The following is a 25384-nucleotide window of genomic DNA, read 5'->3' as shown; positions in this document are numbered from 1 at the left end:
GTCTTTAAGCTAGCTCCCCCACAATATGCTCCATAATTAGGGCGGCTTGGTTGATAGGACCCCCTTAGGCCCCTTAAAACATTTCTTTTTCAAATCTGGGGCTAGAGGGACCGACAATACATGCACGTTTGTTCTTTAGGTGTTTTCCACCTCGTTTCCTTTTCCCTTCGATGGCCGAATCCTCAGTTGTTCCATCAACAGAACCAGATGAAACCAATGGAGGCTCGGCTGTAGATAGATCAATTAAGCAGGTGGCCAATTTCTCCAGACAAACTTCTCGCTTCACCCCCTGTTGGTTAGCCCCCAAATCTGATTGGGGCAACAGCAAAAACAGAGGTGGCAAGAGAGAGTTAGACGGGGGCTGCAATAGCGAGTTAGACAAAGGGCTGCAATGGACAGTCGTCGCTCGGCTGATTCAATCTCCTTTTCTATGGCTCCAACTGCCTTCTGTAAGGAGCCATCTAATGTACTATTGCCCTTAAAACTATCCTGTATTGCTCCTGCCTTCCGTTTGCCCATCTTTCCACATGTACCGTAAACGGTATAACAAAATATAACCTCAACCCTTATAATGCCACTAGGTAACGCCAACTAGAGGAAGCAATCTGATTTATCAAAATAAAATATCACTTGCTATAGATGACGGGAATATGTAAGTACATGAACACGTTAGGGGGGTGACCCAGCCCACACTCATCCGGCCGATGCAGACGAAGACGAGCCCGCTCTTGGCCCGGTCTTTGCACGAGCGGTGCCCGGGTGTGTCCCGAGCATCGGTCAATGCTGCAGTACTAAATGCGACCAATGGCGCCAAGGACCATGGCTCCTGCTGCTATAGAATCTGGGGATTGCAGTCCTCCTGGCCCCCTACACGATCTGGGCGTTCCATGCAGCGGGTAACGCTGCAGTACTAAATGTGACTGATGGCACCAAGGACCGCGGCTCCTGCTGCCAGTGAATCTGGGGGATGTAGCCTCCTGGCCCTCTCCTCGATCTGGGCATCCTGCGCAGCAGGCAACGCTGCAGTACTAAATGCATCTGATGGCGCCAAAGGACCGCAGCTCCTGCTGCTAGTGAATCTGGGGGCTGTAGTCCACCTGACCCCTCCTCAATCTGGGCGTCCTCAATTTGTAGGTATTACAACACCATAATTGTGACCTCCATGTCCTCAGGTGAGATAAGTTCTGTTGGTCCTGCCCAGACCTTATGACACTCAACTCTTATCAACCCCAGGGGAGGTATGTATCAGTATTTTACCTAGACTCCACCTCAGTGTATTTTCTTCCTGAAGGTAAGTGGTTCCTACACATTCAGTTGGAGTGGGCAATATTTTATGCAGCCTTCATTCCCGTTTGCTTTAAGCCCTTATGTGCCTCGTGAAGTCACAGTCTTGTTGCACCAAAACCTTCCTGGCAGCTGAAGATCTATGGCTGAAAGAGGAGTTGCACGGGGTCTGTCTTAATATTATTGTGTTGCATAATCATTATCATGTCTCCTCTGTAGCCAAAAGAACAGCACAACCCAATATTAAAAACCTGCCACAGCCTCCTACGCTGAAGCCTTCCTAGATGATATAGGTAACAAACAGGTGCCTGGTCCTAAGCAGAAGACCAAGAGGACCACCACCTAACAATTAATGAGGATCTAGAACCACTTTTAAAGAAATTAAAGAAAGAAATCTTAATAATGAATCAGGGTGTATTGAATTAGGTAGCAGAAGATTACAACAGTACTGCCCTTCTAACAGTTCATTTCAATAGCGAGCCTTGAACCCTAAGACCACAGTACCCTCAAATAATTAAGGCGCAATGTAAAGATTTGTGTTATCAAAGGGCTTGCTTACTGGCTTTGTTAGGGCATCACCACATTAATAAAAAGCAGAAATGTGTCATAAAGTAATGCAACACCATCAGAAATCACTGTGGGTAGTAAAAGCTTATAATAACCTTAATTCGACCATATAACTGTCATTGTTAATTTCATCACTGTCAATAAAACAGTATAATTTCAACAAATTGTCAGCAAGAGACGTTCTTTTACTTGTAAGATGTTCGAAGTTCAGCCTTGGGGCCAACGGAGGTCTCCACACTCCAGATCATTTGTACAAATTACAAGCCCCATAAGTGCTTAGAAATGCAACAACCTTCTCTCAGGGGCATGGATACAACCCCCTAGGAGATTTAAGTCAACCTTTCCAATCAACACTTGCAGGATGACGGCTGTGCTGCAGCCATGCAAAAGGCTTCTCACAACGTTGCCTTGCCCCTGCCCATTCTTGGGGCACCACAAAGACCATTATGCAAATGTTTAAGCATTTTGCATGGGCTTATGGGCCGCCCAAGGTAGGGAATAGTAATGGGTGGCTTCTCTGCTCCAATATGCTTTTTCATTTTTAAAGAAGCTGCCTCAAACTGCACTTCTCCCTTTTTGTTTTTTAGGGACTTACCCCTTTGATGGGGTACCAAGCATGAGCCAAGTGCTGGTGCTGCGCGGGGAACCCCAGTAGGCCAGCATCCTCTTCTTTCTCCCACAATAGTCTGGTAAGGCAGGGAGCAGTCAGTGGTGCGCATCCCCCCGACTCAGGCACAGGCAGCTGGAGAAGCACACCCCCTTCATTATTGGAGCACACCTGCGCTCCTACCTCATTTCTGTCCTGGGAAGATGGGAGCATTTGTGTACTCCTCCGGGGGCAAGGATTTCTTTAGGGGGGCGTCCCATGCATGCCCTCTCCAAATCCACATGGATTGCATCAACCTCTCTTGGCCCTGTCCATCCACAGGGTATTGTGAATAATTGGTGAAGAACCAAACTTCTCATGCTGCCTTCTCTGTCCCTGTTCAGCTGATGTTTGCAATCCTAGTATCATGTTACTCTTCGTGACAAGCCTCCTGCCCTCTAAACGAGACACTGTTTCATGAAGCTCTGGGCTACTGTTCCTGATGCTCCCCCTGCCCTCTGTTTGGGATCCAGGTACATGCCATTGCACGAGAGCTTCTTCAGAACGCCCTACATAGCCATGCAGCTGAATATCATTCCTGGTGCATGCTCCAGGCCCCATGGCTTAGGCCATTTTGCAGGGAACCTGTGTGTCAGCAGCCGAGTCAGTGGCCTCCTCCTGATGGAGGTCACCCATCTTCAGGACTAGTCTACAGATGTTCCAGTGGAACCCTTTAGGATTCACCCGCTCACCCCCAGCACCTGAATGAGGTCTACCCCTCTGCTGTCCCTTAAAGGGGGAAAGTAGCCCAGTGTTTCTAGCCCTGGAGATACCCTCCTAGTCTCCGGCTTTAAGTGGTCTATCCAAAGACGTTTGCTGAGAGCCTCAGTCCCAGCCCTTACTGTATCAGCACTTGTTAAGTGGTGGACAGAATGATTTTTTCTGTATAGATTCCTTATTAAAGAAAGGGTGTCTCAAACTCATCCAATGGTCTACCCCTAATTGCACATTTTGGGATATGCATGGATACATCCGATTTCTGATTGGTTATATGTAGGCCCTCATAGGGCATATACATTTGCTATCTATGCTACACCAAATGGTTTACTGACTAGTGGAAATTACCATTACAGGAACTACTAAAAGAACAAGTTACTTATCTTTGGTAACATCTAATCAGTAGCAACAATATCTAGGTGCATATTCCTTATCTTTGAATTCTTCCCAGGCATCACACTGGATCCGTAAGATTTTTCTTGAGTACCCCTAAGCACCGGCAGGTGGAGTAGGTCAGCTCCGCGCAGCGTTATTGCCATTGTCCGTGCTGGAGGCCATGTCTGCTTCACCTATATAGGCACTACCTCAGCACGCTGACGTCAGTTACTTTTCACGACTTGCCAGAAAAACAGAGCCATGAAGAGCACTGACACTGGTGTGTGCAAACTAGGACCCAGAAAAGGATCATCCTTAGCCCTAGAATCTGTGCGCAGAGTGGGGAGGATGCATGGGTCGGTAAGGAATCTGCAGCTAGATATTGTCACTACTAGATAAGGCGTTACCGAGGGTAAATAACTTGTCTATCTGATAGAGACTTCTAGTCGCAGATTCCTCACCTTTGAATAGATACCCAAGAAATACCATCCCTGGGGGTGGGCCTGCGGACAAATTTAAAGTAGGAAGTCCTGCAGGACCGAACAGGCAAAATGCTGCCTCTACATACCTGACTGTCAAGGCAGTAATTCTTGGTAAACGTGCAGGAAAGCCCACATTGCTGCCTGGCAGGTATCCAGGACTTGGACTTCACGTACTAACGCAGTGGTTGCAGCTTTAGCTCTGGTTAAATGAGCCCGCAAGCCTTCAGGAGGCTGCTTTTTCCCCAGTGCGTAGCATATCTCGATGCAGAGAACAATACAATTGAGAGATGGTGCATTTCTACACCACCCGACTCTTCTTTGCTCCAACATACTCTACGAAGAGTTGGTGGTCTACCCAGAACTCTTTTGTTCAATCAAGGTAGAACAACAACGCTCTTTTTAAGTCCAGATGGTGGAGTGGCTCTTCTTCCTTAAAGGGATGAGGAGGAACGTAAAAGGTGGGCATGGCCACAGATTGGCCCACATGAAATGGGGTTATCACTTTTGGCAGGAAAGAACCCTACTGCAAAGCACCAGTTTTTCTGGATAAACTGAGAAGAACTGAGGTTTGATAGATAAAGAATGCAGCTTGCTCACCCTCCAGGCAGATGTAATGGCGACGAGGAATGCTGTTTTAATTGTGAGGAGCACGAGGGGACAATTGTCGGGGGCTCGAAAGGAGCATACATCAAGAAAGTGAGGACCAAATTAAGGTCCCACAGAGGCATAATAAAATAAGAAGGGGGAAACATATGCACAAGGTGCTTCAGAAATCTATTTACATTAGGGACTTCAATAAAGAGGGTTGGTCAGGCAGCCACAATAAGGCAGACAGAGCAGAAAGATAACCCATCAGAATGCCCAAAGCAGAGCCCTGCTGGGCAAGGATAAAAAGCAAAATATCAGAAAGGGAAGCCAAAAGGGGAACAATGGAATTTTCTGTACAACATGATACAAATTTCTTCCACAGGCAGGAGTATACCACTTTGGTTGAGGGATGCCTGGCTGCCAGTATAACATTGCGGACTTCAGAGGAAGGTCGAAAGCTGTCAACTGCTGCTGTACAATCTCCATGCATTAAGTCAGAGAGATGACAGGTTTAGGTGCAGGACTCACCTGCTGCTGCGACAGAGGATCCCCTGAAAGGGCAGCCTGATCGGAGGACTGACACTCATGTTCAGAAGCTCGGGGTACCACACACTCTGTGCCCAGACTGGAGCCACAAGAATGACTTGGGCCCAGTCAGTCTTGATCTTCATGAGAACTCTGGGCAGGAGTGGTATGGGCGTAAAGGCGTACAGGAGGCCTGAGCTCCACTCAAGATGAAAAGCGTCTCCAAGCGAGAGCTACCTTGGAAGCTCTAGCGCACAAAACTGCTCACATTGTGTGTTCTCGGCAGAGGCAAGCAGATCTAACCAAGGCTTTCCCGATTGCTGAAAGAGACATTGTGCCACCTCCAGGTGTAGATACCACTCATGATCAGCTACACATTGACTACTGAGCTTGTCTGCTCTGGCGCTCAGAGAACCCGCCAGATGTTGAACCACCAGGGATTAGCCCTGCTGTTCCAGCCATGTCCAGAGACGCACAGCCTCTTAACAGAGTCCACAACCCCATCCCACACTATTTGTTGCAGTACCACAAGGTGGTGGTATTGTCTGTGAACACCTGCACTAGCCTTCCCTTGATGGAGAGAAGAAAGGCTTTCAATGCCTGTGGGAATAAACGGAGCTCCAGCATATTTATGTGGAGGCCAGAGACCGCCGGAGACCAGAGTCCTCTTATCTCCACCTCTTTCAGGTGGTAGCACCATCCCAGGGGCGAAACGTCTGTCACTACTAAGAGATCTGGTTGGGGAAAGGAGAGGGGTCTGTCTCAGACCCAATTGTGGTAGGTTAGCCACAACTGCAGGTCCTTTGCAGTTCCCTCTGTGATCTGGACCATGGCGTGGAGATTACGCTGATGCTGCGTCCACTGAAACTTCAGGTTCCACTGCAGAGCCAGCAAATGCCACCTGGCATGTGTCAGCAGCAGGATGCAGGAGGCAGTATCACTGCAATCTAGGATAGATGTCAAAACATAAGTATCGTAGCCTGAATATCCTGGACTCGCCACTCGGGTGGATAAGCCCAACAATGCACTGTGTCCAGAACAGCTCTGATGAAAGGGACGTCTGAGAGGGAGTCAGTTGTAACTTCAGCACTTTTTTTTTTTTTTTTTTTTTTTTTTTAACTTCGGCACGTTTAAAGTGAGCCCCAGCGTATGCAGGAGGTCTGCCGTATTCTGGAGGTGGGCGACGACAGCCTGGGGCCAGCCAGCCTTCAGCAGACAGTCATCAAGATAGGGGAAGACTGACACCCCTGATCTGCGCAGATGAGCTGCGACCACCGCCATCACCTTGGTGAACACCCAAGGGGCACTGGTAAGGCCAAAGGGGAGCACAACAAACAAAGTGGTTGTGGCCTACCGTGAACCGCAAATAACATCTGTGGGCAGGCAGTACGAGGATGTGGAAATAGGAATCCTGTACAGGCCAGTGGCTGGGATAGGGTTGGTGCAGTTGAAAGCCCCTTTTGTAGCCAGTAAAGGCAGACTGGGGATGATGTGAGGCAGCTGAGAGGCCCAAAGACTCGGCCGTAGCCTGTGAATCCTTAAAGTGCTCCAGTGCCCAGTCTGCATTGTCTCTGAAGAGAAGAGTGCCATCAAAGAGAATGTCCATGAGGGAAGCCTCGACATCCCCTGAAAAGCCAGACGTTCTCAGCCAGGCATGGTGTCTGAGTGCCAGAGTCGTGGAAACCGTTCTGCCCAGTGTGTCTGTCATATCCAAATCACAAGGTACAGTGAACTTAGCTGTGTTTCTCCTAGCTGACTGCTTGGGAGAGAACAGCCCTTGGGACCTGTGGCAGCACTTGAACAACTGCACCCCACAGTGTGTGGGGATAGCAGCCCAATAAGCATACAGTGTTTACTGACCACAATGCAAGGCTGGTGCAAGACAACATTTACTTACCAAAGCTATCCAGCCTCTTGTATTTCCTGTCTGGGGGTGCGGCAGAGAATGTGCCATGGGGAGTGGAAGCTTGGACTACCAAGCTGTCCAGGGTAGGGTGTTGGGTTAGGAAACTTGGGTCCTCTGGGGCAGGGCGGTGGTGGTGGGCAATCGTCCTATTCACAGGAGTCCCTGTGCTGGGCTTGGACCATGTTCCCAGTAGGTTCCCAGAAGGGGGACAGTAGGGGCTTCGTTGAAAGGGAGCAGTGGTTCACAGGAAGAAGCTCCAGGGTGCAGCACCTCCATCAAGATGTTGGTCTTGACTGCCACTGAGGGCAACTCGAGGTCCAGGACGTCAACCGCCATCTCCACCACCATAGCATAGATAGACCCCCTCCTCCGTAGCCAGGTTGGTGGAGAAAGATGCCAGTATCTAGTGCGTTTCCAGTGCACTGGCATCACAGAGTTCCTCACACCAGTCCGTTTCCCTTCTTTTCACTGGTATTTAGAGGGTCAAGTGACCTAGGCCAAGCTCTTCAAAATAAGGCTGAAGCACCGACCTAGGTCACAAGGATCCTGTCAGCACCTGAATAGGTGTGAGTCAACGCAGCTCTGGCTCCATGATGGATTTGGCAATCACAATGGGGCTGATGCCACCTGGCGCATCAGCGTTGGGACCAACACTGGGGAAGGTCACAGTGGCATGACCGGTGTGTGCCAGTCCGGATCCATTAAAAAACAGGCAAGCCTATGTCCTACAACACTCAGGACCAAAACAAGAAGCCCCCAACATCACCCCTAATACAATCTAACAAGGCCTTACCCACAACAACAAATGTAGATGTTGCAGAACCTAATCCTCCTCTGGATAAATCAGGCAAAATATCTTAATCTATTGCATCCATGAGAGAAGCAATGGAAATTAACATTTAACTCAGTGTTTATAAGCCTCAGCCTTCTGCAAAATGACCACAGAAAGCGGGCTCAGAGGGTCAAAAGGGAAGACATCAAACTACTAGTGGAGATAAAAAATTGTATGAAAAAGCTTATGCTTTCTGGAGTATAGAGCTGAAGATTCTAAAGAATGTTTCTGACGCAAGAACTTACATACTGTGGATCTGCAGGAAAAATGAGGCCCTGACACAGTGACTAACCTGAAGAATGATTTAAAATGAACTGTTGCATTGCAAGGCCTTTCAAACTTGTATGAAGTGGAAAGGAACCAAGGTGTAACAGCATGCCACTCCCCCTGTGGGTTAGAACCCAAAAGCCAGTGGAAGCACACCTTTTAAATTACAGAGACAGAGAAGTGATACTATGGAGGGCCAGACAGGCTGGCCAATTTTTTTTTTTTTTTTAGCATCCCCGGCATAGCAGTGGCTTTCCTCCTCCAAGGGTACAAGGGGGGGTGGAGGGAATCCTCCAAAACATTTGGAGTTTATGGCACGGGAAAGGATGGCCAAATGTAGGCTGCTATCACCTCTTTATTTTATTTTTTTAAATATGGGTGCAGTAAACTTTCATCTAAACCCCTTCTCTCGGGAAACATTGGCAGAATGAGGTGAACTCCCTAATATGATTCCAAGGGCGGTGACATATAGATTGTATGGGCGTTAGGGATGGAGGTAATGCATGATGCCAATGTGCGCAGCACCACCCTATCATTTCTTTCCTAAAAAAGAAGACTAATAATAATCTTCTCTGCCTAGTGGGCTTTCTGCTCCAGAAAACATGGACGCTCTTGTAAGGGGGCAGGCAACCTATTCCTAGGTCTAGGAGTTTTTATGCCCCGTTCACTCCGGAGGTGGGGTGGTCAGATTGAAAGAAAACTTCTACCTCTTATGGGTGTCAGCAAAAAGCAGCTAGGGTTGTTATGGGGTGAAAGTACTGCTTAACTTCTGGGAAGACCCCCCCCTTTTTTTTAATAGTACATTCCTTTTGTCCTGTGCGATTTGTGCTCCCTCACCTTTTGTAGATTTTGACTTGATAGCGCATGCGCTGTTTCTACAAGACTTTTGTGTAAATACAGTGGGCTTACAGCTCACCAATAGCTTACCAGGCCTCAAATATTCTTTAAAATTTTACTAAACCTGCATGACTAGTGACTTGAATAATCTACAAACCTAACTGCAATGTACTTCACGCCTTAAAGTGGCCTCCAATTGTGTGGTTCTAGGTAAATATTTTATTTTACAAAGCCACCTTTTTCTTCGTTACCACAAGTTAGAGCTTCGACAAATATGCAAGGTCAGCATTTCTGCTGTACAAAAAACATTTTGATTGATTAAACAGCCTAAACATTTTCTCCATGTATAACGAGAAACTAGCCCACATATAGGATAAACATGACCCCTGACTTGCCTCTGATGTCACATATAGCCTTGTCATCAGAGCAGAGGCAGAAATGTTTCTCAGTTCATGTATAGAACACTTACTTGTAATAAATGTATTACTTAAGCATGATGAGATAGTGGGCTGTTATTTACAAGCAGGACATTTTCCTTTGAAATTGCCACAAATGGTCCCACTCACACACAGCTTTACTGATAAAACTATATAGCGTATAGACAAACTCTGACAATTGGGTTTCCGCAAACATATTCATAATTTCCACATCCCCAAGTGTTCTGATTTGTTTTTATCTCATTAAAATCTTTTTTTCAGAAAATACTTACAAAACCTGTGCTTTCATGACTATTGAAATAGATTTCAAAATGTTTGTACAACTAATTTAAAAGCCCTTTAAATATTGTGTTAGAAAAAACTGTCACCCTACCGCCTTTCAATTCACAAACAATACAGAACGAATGTCAGACAGTTCACTTTACAAAATCCTCTAAGGTTTGAGTCATGGGCAAAAAAGTAAACACCAACTTCCAAGATAAAATCCACAGCAATATAAGCTGACCTCTGTCTCTGAACACAGAGCAAATGTGACAAGATAAAACCAAGGCATCTTTGGTGCTCATTCATTTTCTGAGTGAACAGAACACATGTTCTTTCTCAATTCGCCAGAATGGACCAGAAGGACCTAAAAACAGCTCGCCCTGATAAATTCTGACTCTTTAAAGAAAATGGGCAAGTAGATTTCTTGAGGCCTGCTTACCATTTGCTAGCATCAGGGTCGCTATCATTTGCTTCGCTCTCGTTTGTCATGACATGTGAGCTTCATGAACTCTACTTGTTTTTGGCCCTACCCTGGAGCATGGACCAAGTACTTTTGTCCATCAACTGCTCCTGTTCTTTTGGAGCTACTTTTTTTGTTCAAACACTCCATATGAGTGCTTGCGTTTTCAGTCCGTCTACCATATCCCCATCCATACGGCTTTTATTCTCACCCACCCGCCCCCATCAGTGTTGCTTCTTTTCCCTTCCACACCCCAGCCCTGTATGTTGTTGTCGCACAGAATTAACTTATCCTTGTACTACAAAGTGTGACTTTGGTTTCATGTATCTTCCAAATAAAGGACGCTGCAACATTATTTCTTACGTCACTGCACTCTACTCTGCGCCACTGCACTCTATGCCACTCTGTTCTAGGCCACTGCACACTACTTTTCTCTTCACCACTCTACTCTACGCCACTGTTCTCTGCACCAGTCTAGCCTCTAATTTTCACCCCTATGCTCTCTGACACTCAACTCTGCGCTGCTCTACTCCACTCTGCACCACCCTACTTTAGGCTACTTCACTCTACACTATTCAACTCTGCACCATTCCACCACTCTATGTCACTGCACTCTGCACCACTGCACTTTATGATAGTATAGTTGTCACTCTACAGCACTCAACGCCATTCTAGTCTGCAGTGCTCTACTCTATGCCACTGCACTCTACACCACTGTACTCTATGCTCCTGCACTCTAATCTGCACCACTTATGCCACTGCATTCCACACCACTCTACCCTAAACCACTCCCCTCCTCTGCACTCTATGCCACTACTCCACTCTAGGCCACTGCACTCTAATCTGCACCACTGCACTCTACTTTGCACCGTTCTGAAGTCTGCCAGTAAAGATGCAGTCCAGAGGGGGGAGGTCATTCCAGGCCTTGGGGGCGATGTAGGAAAAAGAGCAGCTGCCACTGTGGCTTCGCCAGATTCTGGGTGTATGCGCTAAGGCCAGAGGGGAAGAGAGCAGGTGTCTGGTGGGTTGGTGGAAGTGTGGCCAGTGGTTTATGTAGTCTGGTCCTTGATCACGTAGGGCTCGGTAGGCGTGCTGAGAAGCTTGAAATGACATCTCTTCTGGACTGGGAGTCAGTGGACCTTTCTGAAATGGGGAGTGATGTGGGTGCGCCTGGGAAGGTCTAGGATGAGTCTGGTGGTGACATACTGTACTGTCTGTAGTCTCCTAAGGACCTGGGAGTATATGCCAGCCTGAAGAGTGTTGCTGTAGGTGAGGTGGCTTGTGACAGGGCCTGGATAATGGTTTACCTGATGTTGGCTGGGATCTTCTGAAGATTCCACGGAGCATGCAGTGGGTGTGGAAGCAGAAGGAGGCAATTGTGATGATCTGTCACTTCATGGTCAGCTAACTGTTGAGGATGATGCCAAGGTTGCAAGCGTGGTCTGTAAGCATTGGAGTAGGTCTGCGTCCGAGTGGCCACGAGCTATGGTCCCATATGGAGGTGTTTTTCCCCAAAGATTAGGACTTCCGTCTTGTCAGAGTTGAGCTTCAGGCAGTAAGGTTTTCATCCAGTCGGCTACGGTGGTCGTGACGTTGCAGATATTGGTTCTGGTGGTAGAGGGGTCTTCAGTAAGTGAGAGGTTCAGTTGAGTAACGTCTGCATAGGAGATGATGTTGAGCCCACAGGATCTAGCAAGGTCGGTCAGGTGGGTCATGTAGGTGGTGAAAAGAATGGGTAAGCTGCAAATGATTCTCTTGGATGCGGCGGTGAAAGGGGGTAGTCGAACGCAATAAGTACGTCTTTTCAGGAAGGAGGCAATTCATTTGAGGGACTCATTTTGTATTCCGATGCTGTGAAGTATGTTGATGAGGGTGTGCTGAGAGATGAAGTCAAACGTGGTGGACAGGTATGGAAGGATTAGGGCAGCAGTTTCCCCATAGTCGAGGAGTGCTCTGATGTCATCAGTGGCGTTGATGAGTTCAGTCTCAGGGCTGCAGTTGGAACAGAAACCTAATCTGGAGTTGTCTAGTAGGTTGTTTTCTTCCAGGTAGCTGGTGAGCTGCTGATTGATGGCCGTGTGGGGGGAGCAGAAAGATGGGTTGGTAATTTTTGAGTTCGTTGGGGTCAGCGGAGGGTTTTTCAGGAGGGGTTTGATTTCCAGATGAGGAGGATTGAGTGGTGAACGGTGCCCAGGTGAAGATCATGCTGTTGGTGTGCTGGAGTGTGTGAAGCGGAGGGTGGCAAAAGAGCTGAGGTTGGAGATTGTAGGTTGAAGTTGTTGTAGATGGTGGCAATCGTGCTGTGGAAGTAGTCTGAGAGGATGTTGCAGAGTTTGTGGGAGGGGTGGATGTTGTTCTCTATGGCTCCTGGGTTGGAGTATTCTTTGACCATCATGAAGATTTCTTTTGTACGGTTGGATGCTGAGTCGATGTGTGTCATGACGGCCACTCTCTTTGCCTCCTTGAGTTGGTGGTGGTATTTGCCGAGGCCTGCTTTATGGGCAGTCTGTCGGAGGGCTTCCTGGTGGATTGCCACTGTTTCTCGAGTTTGTAGCAGCTGTGCTTGGTGGCTCTGAGCTCTGCAGTGTACCAGCTTGTGTTTATAGAGGTTTTGTTGATTCTGGCTGGGTTAAGCGGACAACTGAGTCGGCACATTCAGTGATCCAGGAGGAGAAGTTCAGGAGGGCCTGGTTGAGGTCGGATGGGGAATTGGGTTTGGATGAGCTGAGGGCCTGCGTCCACTGTGATTCAGTTACTCTGCTCCAGTTGCTGTAGTCTGCTCTGTGTTTCCTGGTGGTAGTGTGTTTGGCGTCGGCGATGGTGAAGTGGAGGATGCTTTGGTCAGACCAGGAGAGTTCTGTGACGTGGCTGAAGCGGACTCTGTCACTGGAGATGAAGAGGGGGTAGAGTGTGTATGTGGCCTCGGGTGTGGGTACACTGACTAGTTCGGTGAGGCCTATGTTGCTGACGTTCTCAAGGAGGGTGGAGAAGTTGGCATCGTTGGGGTCATCAATATGGAATTGAGGTAATCAAGTAGAATGTAGTAGCTGTAGTTGATGGCTAGTGGTGCGATGATGTTGGGGATGGCATCACAGAAGGCTGGTCGGGATCCTGGGGGTCTGTATATGCAGGAGCCTCTTAGGGTAATTTTGACATCAGTTTGTATTTGGAAATTGTGGTGTTCCGAGAAAGCTGAGGTGTCGTCGTTGGTGGCAATGCATCAAATGGTGTTCTTGAATACGAGTGTGATGCCCCCGCCGTGTTTGCTGGTGCGGTTTCGGTGTATGATCTTGTAGCCGTCGGGTGTTGTGGCACCGATGTTGGGGTTTGAGGAGGCATTTAGCAAGGTTTCAGTGATGAAGGCGACATCTGGTGAGAGGGCGGTGATGGTGTCCCTGATTTCTGTGGGTTATTTGCAAAGGGATTGGATGTTGAGCTGAATCCATCTGAGGGGTTTCCAGGTTGACTGTGGCCTTTCTGGTGGGTGCAGCGCAGGGTCCTATGTGACCTGGCGGCTCGGTGCTGCAGGAGAAGCAGCAATTTCAGCAGGTGAAGGGTCCTTTGGCAGCACAAGGTGATGTGGTGCAGCACAAGTTGATGTGGTGCAGCAGTTGTTGTGGTGCCCAGGGTTCAAGGCGCTGAGCTCCTCAGTGAAGTAGTGGTAGGTGGCTGGAGGGCCAGGGTTCCTGGTGCGGAGCACGGACGGGTGCAGATGGGCTTGCAGCCTCCATTAAGTAGGTCCTGGGGGATGGTGGGACGCTGAGTGGCGGAGGTGGGAAACGGCAGGAGGAGGGAAATGGGGAAGAGAGGAGAAAGAGCAGAAAAAGCAGAGCAAAAACGAGCAGTAAAGGGGAGGAATAGGTGCGGAAGACTGGCAGAAAAGAAGAGGAAAAGGTGCAGACAATAAGCAGAAAAGAGAAGGAAAAGGCGCAGACGAGTGGAAAAGAGAAGGAAAAGGTACGGACAACAAGCATAACTGAGTTGCTTGGGGCAGTCCCTTGGGGCCCGTTTCACCTTCCTATAGAGTATGTTGGGGGAGCACTGACTGCACAATCTCAGTGTGGCACATGATCAGTCTGTCTCCTGATAAGCTCTTTGGCGTTGGGCCTATGAGTGTAATACAGCAGAAGTTCCATATAAATGAAGGAACCCATGCTCATGATCACACCAGTGCAAGCTGTGCAGTGACATGATACATAACATAGAAGGGCCTGCACAAGAATCTGTAGCCCTCTTCTTTGATACCAAGGTGGTTCAGGAAACTGGAACAAGGGCTCACTCTACTCCCTTTATGTAATATGTACGCAGGGCTACTAATGTGCTGTACTTTTACAGCTTCGACACAAAACTGCTGCATTATCTGGAGCTTATTTTGGTTTCTTCTCAATAGTTTACAACATTCCTTTTCGCCTAGGGTTTGAAATCACTTCTCATCACATAGCTGGGATAACTTCTGTGAACCTCACCTTAGACCAATCAAGTGCCCACTGTCTACATTCTTATGTGCAACTAAAGGAAGCAAAAAAGTGACTGAACAATCTATTTCTGTCTCATTATTATAGGTAAATTGTTCTTACCAAGTCAGCTAACACAGACCACAACAAAACCAGTTGAAAACTTAAAGAAGGAAAAATATGGGGAACTTTTTAAAAAATGTAATAAGCACACAAACTGTAAAACTCAAAAGAATACTGATACGACAATATCATATGTTTACTTAAATTCCTGAACCACATACAGACAGCCCACTGTAACAGTGAGTGAGCGAAGGCCATCTTAACATGGTAACAAATCAGGACTCTAATCCGTTTGCAGTAGCTCATGCTTCCAGTACATTTGACTCACAGAGTAGGACCACTTACTAGATCTCAGCATCTTATGAAGGCTTTCGCCTATTTAGTGAATGTTGCACTAAACCTACTCTGCTTACTTTCTCAAACGATGCTCAATATTCACAAATCGCCCTTCTTCATCCATCCCACCACTGACTAGGATACATGTCACTAGCTTTTTCATGTGTGCTTCTGAAATCAGGCTGACATCTGGGTGCGTGGTGTGAACCCATAAAGCTAGTGTCCCATCTGCATAAAATGACAAACATCTACATTACGCGTCCTCTGATTCCAGATTCTTCTGCATGAATGATGAAACAAGCAGTGCAAGAGAACCTCTTATTTCTTTCTTCCCACAGTACACTGAACTCAGCCCTGTTCCAAGACAGACAAACTGATATGATGCGGAGCCCAAGAGTCGGTAAATGAGATGCTACAACAGATAGTGGTGTCATGGCAGAATAAGATTTGCAGATATACAATGCTAGTGTAGAGTTCTAACAGATTTGAATCATTCACAGAATATTCATCACTACAAAAAGTGGCCAGCGCGATGCAGGAAGACTTAATCCACTGAAGCAAGACATTAAAATAGCTTTAATTACACAAACTAACATATGCCTGAAAGAAATGGATGTGAAAAGCATACCGGAGTAATAGACTAGAATTTAAGGAGCAAAGAGGTATCTGTTTTTTCGGATCAAAGAAAATAAAGGATAAATTTACATTAAATTGAAAAACTGCATTCATATATTGTGCACTTTCTTGAAGGAAAGATAAGCAGCTACTCTCTTTCAAGATGATAAATCTACGTGAACTGTCTCAGAAGGTGATGCCTTGTAATGAGTAAAGCACGAAGAGCAGGAAGGTGTATGTAAACATTTTCTTAAAGATCATGAAATGCACTTTAACTACGAAAGCAATGTGTAAATAAAGTAGACCACTTCATTTTATGTCAGAACATTGGCCTGTCAGTGCTAGTTAAATACAAATTCCTTCTTGTCATCTCACAATCTAACAGTCTAATTCTATAGTACCTTCCTGGCAGTTATTACAGTTGACTGCAGTAGTAGACCACCTAGGACAAGCACTGTACAAGACTGTCAACAAGAAAATACAAGGTTGGAAGATCGTTCAAGAGAGACAGGAACATCACAGTGACAACAGCAGAGTAAGTTAACCCAAAGGTGGCAGTAACACTGGAAAAGTAACTTGTAGGGGCTATCACTGTGAAAGATAACGGAGGAGGGTATTTTGCTTGGGCATTCACCTGAAAGATTCCATGGCAATCAGGGATAACCCAGGAAGTACTATCCCAATGAAACATCACCCAGGAGTGTGTTCAGTAATACAAGACCACACATACAGTCGGATGTAGGTAATTACTACACAGGAATACCTAGATTAAACGCAGAGGGCAAATAATTATTTCTCAAGTACTTCAATATTATTATTTTGTGATTTAAGAAGTCAATTAGTGTAACTGTAAGCAAACTGCAAACAAGTTCTGTCATACAACACACTTGCATGTGAAAAACACTGAGCAACATGTAGGATTTAGAGTCTTATTCTTGCATCTAGCAAAGGCATATGCTAAGCATGCTACTTACAGTCGTGGGATGATATTTCCAGCATACTGCACAAGCTCGTATAGATCAGATACTTTCCTCCCCTTGGCAAACTCATCAGTCAAGTAGACTTCCAGGTAGTGCAACTCATCTGAAATGGCCATGTCTGTTTATTAATTAAGGTTTATACAATGAAAAATGCATTTGCACCACTGCTTGGAGAACTACTTATAAAAGGTTGTTCAAATAATAACCAAGTAGAGAGAAAGACTGGTTTGATAGAAAACATAAACTTAACCATTTTCACTTTTTTTATTGGATCCTTTTCCTAATCAGGAGATTCCAACAGTGTTTTTTTTTTATCCCAATCCATAAATATTGCAGGAATATAGGATCTGGTGTACAAAGCCCTTTTGCAGTTGCAAACCCTGCATTTCTCAAAATCACATCGTGTTTCGATCACCAAAGGGCTTTTTAGAATTTACTTAGGCCCTGATTAGGGTTGAGCTTGTCAGTGCATGTGCTAACGCATGCTTCTCGCTTGCAAGACTCTCTTGTTCACAAACAAAGTGAGTTGTTTTACTTATTTATTTTTAACAGAAGCAATACCTGCTGATTACATGGGAACAGGCTACTTTTGAAAAACACAAAGGGCCAGATGTACGACCGTTTAATTTTGCGAGTCTCCAATTGTGATTTATTGCGAATTGCAATTAGAGACTCACAAAATGAAATTAACAAATGTATCTCCGACACTTTCAGTGATTCCCAGTGGGGTTGCAAATTAACTGTCTCATATCAAATTAACTATTCATTAGGTAGGTCGCAATTTGCGACCCGACTGGGAATGGCTGCACTCACAGGAATGGTGGCCTGCTGGGCTCAGCAGGCCACCATGTCTGTGACTGCTTTTTAATAAAGCAGTTTTTTTCCCCCCCTAAATGCAGCCCACTTTCCTTAAAGGAAAACGGGAATGCATTTGAAAAATAAAAAGTTCTCTTTTCATTTTTTCACATGAATTCACAAAGGTGAAGGAGTCCATTGGGGACCACTTCCAGTTTGCGGATGGATTAACATCAATTTAAAATTGGTGTTAACTGCGATTGTTTTGCAACTGCATTCACAGTCACAAAACAATCAGACACACCACTGCGACTCGCAATTAAGAAGGAAAGCCCTTGGGACGCCCCTTCCTAATTGCGAGTAGGTAACTGCGTACCGACTCGCAAAATAGGGATAGACTGAAACTGTCCTTCTTGCAGTCACAACAGCGATTTTCACCTTTTACGATCGTAAAAAGACGTTTTACATCGGGACCATAGTTTCTCATTTGGGAAAGAACATGGATGGTGGTCTGCTGACCCTTGCAGACCACTATCCCTACATTCGGGGCCAAACACATGGGATCGTAAATTGTCACCAGCCAAAATAATTTTCTACATAGGCAGGCCGTTTTGTGACTTTTTAAAAATGGATAATTTGTGATGAGATCTATTAGTCAATAGGTCACATTGCTAATATAATTCACATTCACAAACTAGTCAGCGTGCATATCTCTGGTTTGTGAATGGGAATTGTTCAAGTCCCTAAGAGTATTTATCAATACTATTCAATGGAATATGTCTGCCCTGCAACTAAGTAAGTCAAAGCTAGTAGTGGCAAATGTGCACAAACTGGTAAAGTACACCCTCACAACAATGCTGAACTGACCTAAAATGAGAAACACAACGAGACCCATTTTCATATTAAAGCAATAACTATTTGGACACGCATTACACGGACATCCCTCCAAGGAAACAAATCCACTGATGAATCGTGCTAAATTGAAGGGAATTATTTTACACATACAAGGCACTGAACGCAAGTCCCATTTTTTCACCAAAGTGTCAGTACGTGGGCAGAGCACTATGTAGTCGTATCCCCATAAGGAGTTGATTAAAACTAATCTGTCATTAAACATCAATCTTGACTCCTACTGTATTTGCTGCCTGTTCAGGAGTAGACAAAGATAATGGGGGGGGGGGGGGAGGTTGCACTGCCGTTCCCACCACCTCCTGCCACCTCGCTCCTCTGCTCCTGATGGTGTCCCAGCATTCACTGGGACACCAGCACAGGCTCCCGAGCCATCCTGGTGCTGCTCTCATGCTAAATCTAGCATAAAAGCAGCGTCAGGGTTGGTCTGAGCGGCTTGGACTGCTGCTGCTCAGACAGTGAACATGAGTCTGTGCAGTTTCTCCAGCCCGGATGTTCAAAACAGCCAGTTGGAGAACCTAAAAGTGCATGTGTGTTTGGCTGGCCTAAGAGAGCCAGCCAAACACACATGCACACCTAGTGGCCGGCCAAACACACAAGCACACTTAGTGCACTTCACTCCCCCTCCTGTGGCCCGGCCCTGTCCCGCCCCTCCATGCACTGCTGGCTCTTAATTGATTTAATGAGCAAAAGGAGTTCCTTTGCGTATCCATCGTTAAACCCACAAGAGCTGATGGTATGGCTAGGGCGAAAATATCTCTAACAGTTAAAAAAAAAAAAAAAAAGAGAGGAGTAAAGCAACCAAAAAACATTCCATTAGTCGATTTTAGAACCATGATTCACGGTCGCTGAGGAACCATCGGAGAAAGCACATGCTAACCATCATCTCCTCAGACACTAGGCCACAGATTCACATACTAAAAATAAGTCTAATGTTCACAGAAGCAAGACAGGCTAAACTAGGTGTTTGAGAGATGGCAAAATAATATGTATTGAAACTGCTACAAGCATTCAATAAATTGTGAACAAAAACCTTTTTCTACAGTCCTTTCAGTTCTAAGGTTGTGCTAATTCCTAGCAGTGGGATTTAATGAGCCCCAACTGTGAAGGTAAAATCAGAAGTGCCTGTGCTCACATTGGCATTAATGAAAAAGCAGAGGATTGTATTGTAACTCACGTCCGGCACAGAGGTAGAGCTCAACGTTAAAGGCTGCTAATGGCAAACATTTACATTCCCAGGACTTTTAAACAAAAACAAAAACATTGGCAGCTCTCGACAAGTGATTATGTTCTCATTTCTACTTCCATATAATGACACCCAGAACTATTAAAATGGAAGGAGGCTGTGTTACCTATTAGCCTAACAAGGAGAAAAGTGAGAACATGCAGAGATTATGGAAACATAGCAATTTCATAACTGCGAAAAAGGCAACTTCACAGCTTTCTACAACTGCATGTTAGTGTAAAAATTAACTAATGCGAAATTCTAAACAAACGGTGTGCACTGGCGGTGATTTATAAAGGCGGCTTCATTTTAAAACCCTATATTTTTACCGCCCCGTTAGTGGTACTAAGTGCGTTAAAGGCTATTTCAAATATTTAACCAGAATCTGAATCATCTAAAGAGAAATGCAGCTGTCTAACGAGGGGTCTCACTGTGACGGGGGTTAAGATTATTAGCATCTAAAGTCAAGATGTACGTATTGGAAGAAACAATGGTGCGAAATTCGGGTGGGGGGAGTTATTGTTACAAACAACTAGTGTGGGCCATTATGTAATTCAGTAAATGACGTTACCTACTTAATGAAAGTATTTGTGTACTCACTTCTTCAGATTGAATTAACATTTGACTGGTTTATGGTGGAAAACCTACATCATAAAGAAAACTATTTTCTTCGAATATATGTGTATAAGAAAAAAATTACAAAAGTGAAAGAAAGGAAAAAGCACATGGTCGAACAGAAATGAATTTGGGTGTGATTGTGTTAAATTTGGAACAAATCGGAAGTGCCCTGGCACTACTAGTGTCCACCCAAGTGTGGGAGAATATTCTTACCGTGGCAATTCATTGAATATTTAAGTACGTTTAGGATAAGGACAGAACAAGCACACGTCTTACGTACTGCTTCTATAGGAAGTTATAGCAGGATACTGGATTCTTCATCAGTTATTCACAGCAATGACGTCACAACAGGGGCTAAATAAAAGTTGTTTTTACGTCACCAAGGCAAATATTGCTTCACTGATTTTCACCAGCCTCGGCTAGGTCTCCAAAGATCCGGCCGAATTGGAGAAAGGCACATGACTATGCTCCATCCCTGCCTTGATCTCACTAGTCTCGCATCTCTGCAGACCACAATGTGGCACAGGACCATGGGTGGCGCTCTGCCCCTACCAACTGCTGTCTTCCCGGTCATCCACTTGTCTGGAGAGACTGGCTGCAAAGAGGGGGATCCCAGGTGCATTCGTGGCTCCCATAGAGTTGCTGTCCACCCACTGCCCACTGAAGAGCACGGCTCCATGTAGGGAGTGAAGGCATATAGAGCAGTGAAAGAGACTGGTAAAATACCAGAATCAACGAATGGATGATGACATTCATGAATTGCTGTCCACCTCAGTGTGGTCTCGAGGAACCGGTTTCAAAAGGGGTCTTAAAAAGTTAAAGTTTCAGAGCTGCCTTAAAGCTCTGAATAGAGGATGAAGGTCGAAGCATCAGGGGAGAGACTTCTAAAGAATAAGAGACTTGCCACTGGGAAACCACTTCCGCCCCTAGATTTCAGTTCAGACCTTGGTAGCATAAAGAGAACAAGGTTGTGGCTGTATAAGGAACATATGGTCTTACATTTACAGAGGATCCACCCAGCTGATGAAAGCATCTCAATCTCTGGCAGACTAATTTGTAGCTGATCTTATCATCTCTGGAAGCTAATTCAAAAACTTTCCTTGCCAGAGGGACATGATCCCTTTGCCTAAGGCCCACAGCATTTTTGAGCTCTTTACAAATAAGATGGTGATGCTGCCACTGGTTTGGCATCGAAACAGATGAAATACGCCTGGAGTTAAATAATGTCCCTGCAACAATAACATTGTGCTTAACAAAGAGTAAGGGAGAAAAGGTTTTAACTTTCTTAACTGATCAAAAAACAGCTTCCCACCATCTTGTCTGCCTGCATATGAAAGTCATTACACAATCAATTCAAATCAATTTTATTTATGTTTTGGAACTCGATTGAGATCCACATACGGATAAACATAACAGCAATACATTTTTGTCTCAACCACTCTTTGCATCTAGAATCTAGTTGGACACATTCGAAATTTATACAATAAAAGGTTATATAAAAATGCTCAACCTAACTTTTCCAAGCTTACAGTTATTAACTACTTTACTCTTATCAAAGTACAAAAAAATAAAATAGTGCAAATGCGCACTTCAGTGCAATTAGAATAAGTACAAAACATTCAACTATTTAAGCTCATTACCAACCGTATGTAACCTATAAGGGCCAGGTGCCAGGATATCGATAAAAAACTAGTATACACAAAGCTGTGGAATACAATAAATATAAACGCCAATGGACTAAAACAATACCTATCAACCCGCAATACTACAAATATAAACGTGTGCATAAAATGGGATATTCGTAGGCCGAGCCCCATTCTTCCTTGAAAGCTTCTTACTGAAATACTTTGCTTCCCAAGCCTTGCGTAAATCATGTAGTTACAATCTAATTAAGACATTAGTCAATTAATTACCTTGTTCGACTTCTAAAAAAAATACTTGTGTGGGCGTATAATAAATATTATTGCCCTATCCCATATGGGACCTGGGTATAGTAAGGTCTATTATTATACTGGAACCACCTAATTATTTTGTCTCTTATAACATTAAGTACCTATTTACTTGTAAATCAATTAATTTGCTTTACAACATATATAATTTAAATAAATATAAAAAAACATTAGAAAAAGTTAAAAATACTAAAACAAAATAATTCATTAGGTGGGTCTTACAAGGTTCGGAGGAACTCAGACACGGACAACAAAGAAAGCTGAAGGCAAACTGGTTTTAGCCATTTACACCAGAATAAAGCAAGGGATGGGCAGACAAATAATACGATTAGATCTTGAGATTCATCTGAGCAGAAATGACACTCTTTAGCTGTACCGTGCCATTTCGCCAGTAAAGTATTCAAAGGGAGCAAGCCCTGGCGATGTGCATCCAGAAACGCCTAACTCCATGTAATATAAGGTTGTGTTTTCGATATTACAAGTGTTTGCTAAACTCTTAAAATAACTTTTTTTTTTGCAACTCTCAAGATCAAGACGGAAACTCAATGCTCACGTTGCCTGCTTCAAATTAACTTTTAAATGCAATGGAGATAGTTTCCATACCAGACTTTGATCCAGCTTCAACCTTCCAAGAGCATAAGAAAGATTCTTATATAAGGAGTATAAGGCCTGACTCTTTTTCTGGGAAGAGTTCTTTCTTTAAAATAGATCTTATAGTGTTCTCTTCACTCCTTATTAGTGAAGGGGCTAAACGAATAACCCCTGCTAATCCTTGAACAACACTTCGAAGCCCCATATCTAGCCTTACGGCCGCCACTGAAACAACTGTATTCACAGACATGAGTTTAATAAGAATTTTTCTTTCTGACTGATTCATGAACTCCCATTTAGGAATATTAATAAATTCCACCTCATACAAAAGGGATGCAGGAATTTTGGCTCGATATACTGATAAGAGGTATGAAAAATGTCTTCTCCCTGTAGCTGTATTTACGGCCCTTAGGCCTCTTGCCTGACAGTCAGCCTTCGATTTATTGGAGGCAATGTGAGCGACGTCACTAAGATTCCCGTTGACTATTTTCCCTAAAAAGGGTTACGTTTTCACCATTTCTAGTTTTTGCTTTCCCAATGACCAATGGAAGTCGGGAAAAGGCTTCTTTTTTTCCCCAGAAAGCAGAGAACCTTGCTTTTTGAGACGTTGATCTTCAAGAAATGAGATTCTGAGTATTTTGACAAAAGCTGAAGACGATTCTATAGGCCTTTAGGAGTTAGATAACAAATTATGATGTCATCAGCATATAACAGGCAAAATATTGGGTACCCACCTAATTGCATGGAAATCCCTTACCCTGGGACAGGGAGGAGGGGAGGTCTGAAATGTATAGGGAAAAAAGCAAGGGCGCCAATAGGCAGCCTTGCTTTAGCCCATTCAAAGTTGGTATCTTAAGGGATAACCCTTTATTGCCCCCTAAAAGTATTCTACACCAGGTATTGTAATGGAGAGCTATTAATAGCTCTAAAAGGGGTAGAGACATCCCTATACTGACCAACTTTGCCCATAATAGATCTATGTCCACCTTGTCAAAGGTCGTGGAAAAATCAATGAGGCTGCATATACCACCCCGCCTCTCAGTTTTACATATGTTTCTGAGATAACTTGTAACACAGCGATGATATCCAGGGTACTATGTTTACGCCTAAAACCAGATTGTTCCAAGGGGATGATATTATTCTCCTCTGCTCAGGACGCGAGTCTGGAAAGCAGACATTTAGTGAAAATTTTACCCACTACATCCAAAAGGGCAATCTGCTGGTAGTTCGCAGGACAATTCCGGTCACCCTTTTTAAATAAGGGCACAACCATGCTACCAACCCAAGGGGGTGAAATACTACTGGAGAGATAACATCTTCTGAAGACCACATATAAGATCGTACTCCAAGAGCTGCTGTCTTGTTTTATTACCGACGTGACATCGTCATTAGGTCCCATTGTGGCAGAGGAACGCATAGAACGAATAGCAAGATCTATCTCTTTTTCTGAGGGAGGAATAAGAGAGTGCGTCCTCTTACAATCTGGGGTTCTGAACGGTTCAACCTCATTTGAAGCATACAAGAGGGTGATGAATTCAGACCAACGGGTTTCAGCGATAGCAACAGGTGATGGACGGACTTTAGACCCGCAACCTTCATCCACCAATGCCCAAAAGCACCCTACCGGAGCTGAATCCAGAGCCTGTCCCCAACTTCTTTTTTGAGGCGGACCTTCAAGCGTCTCTTTCTCCTTTTTAACAGGGCGATGCTGGCTTTCCTTTCCCCAGAATAAGCTAAACACTGGGATCTGACCAAATTATTTATTTCTCTATTTAAATCAAGTAGTGTGCAGGGGATCGATTTCTGGGCGTTTTTTAACTTTCCAGAAGTGGTATTTACAAGCAGCGGCTTCATAAATTTGGAAATTTTTTGCAATTCCACCCTATTCCATCTAATCAGGTCAGCAACCACAGGTACTTGCATCGCTCATACGCCTGCTGCCCTTTTAAAATTCCACTGTGTCCTCCCTGTCTTTTTATCAAAACGCTGATCTCTGAGATAGCCCACCAAAACATCCAAGACTCTATAGATGGAATATGTATTTCTAATGTAACATAAAGCAAATTATGGTCACTATAGGACGTGTTTATAATCCTAAAATCTTCCAATAGACAGTAGGAAGAATAACCACACACCAAATAATCTAAGATTGCCCTTCACCCCGGGTATAAATGTGTAAAAGAGGCTGGAGAATTAGAGGAAGGCCTACCATTGACAATAATACAGTCATTTTTCTTAAGAAGGCTAAGGAGAAGTTTCCATCTTTTGTTGGTTTTTATTGAGGGGGGAAAAGGTAGGCTGGAATTCGAAGCGCTGATTCTCTCTCTGCTTCGCACATTTGGCATAGGGCATAGTTGGAAATTTTGCAATTTAAGTCTCCCACTAGTGCTATAAATGGGGGAGACTTTCTGTCTAACACATCCTCAAGATAGGCAAAAACCCTCAGTAACAAAGAGTCATAGGCTGCCTCAGGAGGAACATAAACATTAATTATTAACAGTGGTGTGGAGCCTTGCACATTGTTATGCAATTGGATGGTTAGAGCCATAAAGTAATTGCTATGGTCTTTATAACAGGTATAATCGCATTCAAGTGTATCAGACAATAGGCAGGCTACCCCTCCTTTAGCATGCCCCCTTTGAGATGACGAGGCCTTACAATC

General features: G+C 44.8%; 1 protein-coding gene across 1 annotated transcript in view; it reads right to left on the bottom strand.

The window, feature by feature from the left end:
• Positions 1-25384, bottom strand: part of VPS35 (VPS35 retromer complex component) — a 361777-nt gene that overhangs the window by 221644 nt on the left and 114749 nt on the right. The window contains exon 4 of the mRNA XM_069216632.1: positions 16630-16753. Within this exon, the coding sequence (XP_069072733.1) occupies positions 16630-16753 (124 nt within the window). The remainder of the gene's footprint in view (positions 1-16629; positions 16754-25384) is intronic.

This window comes from Pleurodeles waltl, chromosome 12 (assembly GCF_031143425.1).
Source record: "Pleurodeles waltl isolate 20211129_DDA chromosome 12, aPleWal1.hap1.20221129, whole genome shotgun sequence".
Classification (NCBI taxonomy): Eukaryota; Metazoa; Chordata; class Amphibia; order Caudata; family Salamandridae; genus Pleurodeles; species Pleurodeles waltl.
The sequence above is the reverse complement of the archived record's forward strand: the minus strand, read 5'-3'. Positions and strand labels throughout refer to the sequence as shown.